This window comes from Hippoglossus hippoglossus, chromosome 22 (genome assembly GCF_009819705.1).
Source record: "Hippoglossus hippoglossus isolate fHipHip1 chromosome 22, fHipHip1.pri, whole genome shotgun sequence".
NCBI lineage: Eukaryota > Metazoa > Chordata > Actinopteri > Pleuronectiformes > Pleuronectidae > Hippoglossus > Hippoglossus hippoglossus.
The window spans coordinates 412990-417989 of NC_047172.1; the positions used below are offsets into that span (position 1 = coordinate 412990).

A 5000-nucleotide genomic window follows, 5' to 3' on the forward strand; every position below is an offset into this window, starting at 1 on the left:
ACACAAGAGTGAAAAACATTCATATACAGTGCATTTAAAAAAAGATGCAGGGACAAAAACAGTTTTCAATTTTTAAAACTTATGAAAAATCAAACAGAGCAACTGATCGATGTTAAGGCAAAACTGACCGAAGCCCCGCCCTCAACAGAACAACAAGAAAACATCTGACTTAGAGAAAATCAACAGAAGCTACAGTTAGTGAAGATGAAGGAGATGAAGAAGATGATTAGCGTTCATTAGTAACTAAAACAAACATGTACATATTCATATTTTATTTTGTGATATTTTACTTGAATAAGAACAGAAACAGAGCTGGACCCAAAACACAGCAGCACAGGAAGTTCACCTTCACAATAAAACAACCCCAACAAACACAGAAAGTGAGAGAGTGCGAGCGAGAGACACAATTCACGCATGAAGGGGAAGATGAGGATGAAGGTGAAGATGAAGGTGAAGGTGAGGAGTGACACTTCATCAGAGATGATCAGAAGAGACAGAATCCTGCACTTATTCAAATATCACTCAAATATTTTGAAATCAAATCGTCCCCCTCGCAGACCGTCCCCTCGCACACCGTCCCCCTCGCTTAACCCCAAAAAATATGTTCGAATATTAAAGACAATGACACATAAAATTGATTAGGGCCAAAGAAAGAAAAAATTACACCGATAAAGTCATAATATTACAAGAACAAAGTTGTAAATTATTATTAATTTGCAACTATACAAGAATAAAGCTGTAACATTATGAAGTTGTAATTTTATAATAATAAAGTGATAATTTTCCTCCACGTGCGCTGTTAGATGGTGAATATCAGAGGATCAGTCTCTGTGTGACAATGAGTTCTACTTCATGGCTATTTGCTAAAAATGTATTTATCTTTTCTTAATTCTTGTAGAATTCTGACTTTTTTCTCATAATATTACAAACTTATTCTCAACATATCAGATTTTGTTTCTTCAACGTGGCTCTAGTGCTCCTGATGATGAAAAGGTGATTACACGATACGTTCTAGTCAACATGATGAGATGAAGAGCAGTTTACACTCGCTCTCGTCTGAGTGAAGTTCATTCGTCTGTTCTGCTTCAGCTCCACTGAATTCAATCAAACTTTATGTGTTCAGACATTTAACTGACGGAAATCAACATTCAGAAAAATGAATTGAGCTGTGAACTGTTCTGACACTGATCAGCACCAATAAGGAATCATTGATACGGATCAATCATAGTCAGCCACATTAAAACTCTCAGGAGAGACAGAACCACACTGACCCGATACTGGACCTGTGGGAGGAGACAATGAGGAGGATGAGGAGGAGGATGAAGAGGAGGATGAAGAGGAGGAGGAGGATGAGGAGGGCAGTGGTTGTTAGTGATGAAGATAACAGACTTCCTGTCACAGTTAACCCTTTGTTCTCTCTCTCTCTCTCTCTCTCTCTCTCTCTCTCTGGTCCAGAGTTCTCAGCGTTATCCGTCCCTTCGTCCAGGCTCCGCCCCACAGTTGGTGATGGGGGGGGGGGGGGCAGGGCGATGGGGGTGTGTGATTGGGTGTCCGGGGTCGTACAGTTAGGTGTTACCTTTCAGGATCCCCAGGCAGCTCTGCACCAGCTGGAGGTTCCCCTGCAGGTGAGAGGGGGCGGGGCCAAGACACAGGTGAGCACATGAACAAACTGAAGCCGTGAAGCTCATCGTGAGACTGTCACTGCTGTTTCCTAACTTTCTGTAAAGTTCATGTTGTTCGGTAACTTAGTTTTTTAAGTAAACTGAACTCTGAAATCTTTCTATCTGAGGTGAACTCATCAGGAGACATACAATGCTTTTTACTGTTTCTGTGAATGTAAAACTTCTGCAAAGTTAAAAAGCCCAAAGTTGTGATGTCATCTTCACCTTACATGTGAGTGCCCCCCCCCCCTAACTATGGTCTGATGTGACTGAGATGTTGGACTGTCCCTTCAGCAGGTACCTTGGCGTGTTTGAGCTCCAGCTCTGCCAGCTCCACCAGGTTCTTCCTGAACGCCGCCACTCGTCTCGTTTTAAAGTCTACGAGCTCTGCAGGCAACAAAAATCCAGCGTCAGTATCAGAGATCAGAGAAACGTGTGTGTGTGTGTGTGTGTGTCCAGTGAAGTTCTGATTCTCATACTTGGATTGTGAGTAACATCTGATATCACTGATCTGACCAGTGAATTTAAAGCATATATATTTTGGGGGGTATTTTAAGCCTTTGTTTGACAGGTCAGAGAGTTAGAAGTGAAAGGGGGGCCAGAGGGAGAGTGGGGGTGACACGCAGCAAAGAGCTGCGAGCCTTTGCAGCGGCCCGGGTTCGATTCCCGCTAATACCAGTGCATTTAAAGAAATAACTTACAGAAGGTATTTTAGCAGCTGTATGTTAATAACCCTGTATAAAGTGATGATACTATCAATGTTGTATGTGACTCCGATTAAATCTTTTGAAAAATAAACACTAGCTCCACCCTTGGAAACTGAAGTCTGTCAAACACTACACGTCTTCGTTTTACTGCTGACATGTTAGCTCACTTTGGCTAACGCTACACAACCAGAACTCACTTCTTCACTGCTCTAAAAACAGTACTAACATCACAAAGTATCTGAAGTTTTATCTGGTTGTAACTAATATATATACTTTAAAGACGTGGATCAATAGATTGATGTACTTGCTGATGCCCAACCCGACATTGCGGAAGGTATTGGAACATCTCCAGTACAAACTGCTGACACAGGGTCTGCAGGAACAACAAGGATCTGGATCACACCTTGCTTGGCGGACTCAGAGATCTTCTCAAACTTGTGGCAGCAGAGCTGCTGGCTGGTCTCGGCCTGCAGGACGTCTCTGTTTTTGGCTCGTGCTTTATCCAGAGCCTTGTTAGCGTTCTCGTAGTCTACCAGGGCCCGGCTCCTCCGGTACAACAGGTCCTGCAGCGGATCACATCATTAATATTCATTTTCCTCGTCATACTGATTATAACAGACCATGATTTTTAATTAGTTCATCTTTGAGTCCAAGTGACGACTTCTACAAATGTAAAGAAATTCCCGAAGAAGACTAGAGATATTATGTTGATGAGGCCAAAGACATGTTCTGTGAGGTCACAGTGACCTTTGACCACCTAATCAGTTAAACCGTGAGTCAGAGTCAACATTTGTTCCAAGTTTGAAGAAATTCAAAGTGGTTCACAAGAATGAAACGGCCAGGCAGACAACCTGAAAACATACTGCCTCTGACCACTGGGTGTCACTAGAGCGGAAACTTAAAAATGGCCGTTGGTTGAGGCCGAGGTTTGACGACAGAATAACTCTGGACTGAGGCTGCAGCGGTGAGCGCACAGACCTTTGCAGCCTGCGACTCTCTCAGGTAATATTTCAGGAGGTCGGCGAGCTTCAGGTCTTCATCTGCTGCGACTCGAGCTTCAATTTTCTGAAAGGAAACAACAGACAGAAGCTGAAGAACAGGTGAACTACCAAAAGACGGCGGCTGGTTTGTTCAAACTAAAACGAGACCAGCAGCGTTTACACACGTCGTGATTTAGAGGCTGGAAAACTCCATCAGGCGTAACCACAGCAACAGTGATGAGTTTTGAAACTTATGCATAGTTGTGTGGACGCAGCCACAGACTGATCATCAGAGATGTGAAAACAAACATACCCTCGTTTTCTCAAACAGCTCTGACACTTTCAAAAAGAACCTGAAACAGTAGAAACACGACACAGTTACTTAACAACTTCACAAACACAAAGTGTCATAATGACGTTTAAACACTTGAGCGTTAGCTGCAGTTCGTACTTGCAGAGGTCTGTGGAGTCCTGTGTTCCTAATGTGTAGAGAGACGAAGCGATTCTGTTGATGTCATCTGCAGCGTCTGAACACACGTTAAATCAAACATAATGTAAGTATAGTCAAATCACCCATGAACCCTGCACCCACACCTCAAGCTGTCGTGAAAATGCTCATTTCAATTTTCTATATGTTATGGATTGATTCTTACTTTTGTGTGAGCGAATCATTCTGTCGGATTTGGCCGAAGCGTCTTTCACTCGGTTGTGATATTCTAACAGAAACGTCTTCTCGTGCTCAAAGAAATCATCAACGTCCTGAAACACAGGAAAACAAATGAGGAGAACAGAAGTGAGATGACACAGCTCAGGTGGAACCCCTGAACTCCAGGTTTTGCATTTGTCACCTTGACTCCAGCCACCAGGACGCCATCAGCTGATTTCACCACGTTCTTAAAGAAATCCTCCAGTTTCTCCTTCTTGTTCTTCCCTCGAACACTCAGCTGTTGGAAAGGAGAGGTCAAAGGTCACATGAATATAAATAACCAAACCATCTTTAACTAGAACATCACACCTCCACCAACAGCTAGGAAGCAACTTTTCAGGTTTGGGAAGCGGAACAGAACACGTTCCACGTTGGATGAGAGGAGCATCAGTTTCGCTGGATGCAGAGGAAAACACATTCTGTCTACAGACAGGAACACGCAGCTTTATTTCTCCTGCAGCGCCCCCTAAAGACAAGTGTCCTCACAAAGCTGACCGTCATAAAAACAGTTCTAAAAAGCTAACGTTAGCCCGACTGCTTCATCAGAGAGACAAGAGAGCTGCTGCTAGCAAAGTTAACTAGCTGTGACCATGTGGCTAACTCATGCTGCACAGTAAACTGCTACAATAACACTTAGCTGTGTGAGCACAGACACACAAACATCAGGACACACAACAGAGTCCAAGGAGAGATTCAGTCTACAGAGTGTGTCTGTGTGTGTGGAGAGTTACTCACATCCTGGTTGTACTCCAAGAAGACGTGGAAGTTGAGGTCCTTCCTAAGGACAGGATGAGCCGCCACACGGCACAGGAAGACCTCGTGCATGGCGACTGTCTTCTTAAAGATGGCCAGGTACTCTCTGAGTGAAAACACACAGCGGTCAGTGTGGTGCTTTTATCTTATTAGTAAGTTAGGCTTCATCCATACTATGAGTTAGTAGCATTAG

The 5000-nt window shown here is 43.5% G+C and overlaps 1 protein-coding gene across 2 annotated transcripts in view; it reads right to left on the reverse strand.

Annotated features, from left to right (window-relative positions):
• Nucleotides 1-1165: 1165 nt before the first annotated feature.
• Nucleotides 1166-5000, reverse strand: part of snx6 (sorting nexin 6) — an 8696-nt gene continuing 4861 nt past the window's right edge. For both annotated transcript variants that reach the window (XM_034575789.1, XM_034575790.1), the window contains exons 6-14: nt 4790-4913; nt 4197-4292; nt 4002-4107; nt 3800-3875; nt 3662-3701; nt 3347-3433; nt 2772-2931; nt 1963-2048; nt 1166-1619 (exon numbers count right to left, since the gene is read on the reverse strand). In XM_034575789.1, the coding sequence (XP_034431680.1) occupies nt 1566-1619; nt 1963-2048; nt 2772-2931; nt 3347-3433; nt 3662-3701; nt 3800-3875; nt 4002-4107; nt 4197-4292; nt 4790-4913 (829 nt within the window). In that variant the 3' untranslated portion in view covers nt 1166-1565. The remainder of the gene's footprint in view (nt 1620-1962; nt 2049-2771; nt 2932-3346; nt 3434-3661; nt 3702-3799; nt 3876-4001; nt 4108-4196; nt 4293-4789; nt 4914-5000) is intronic.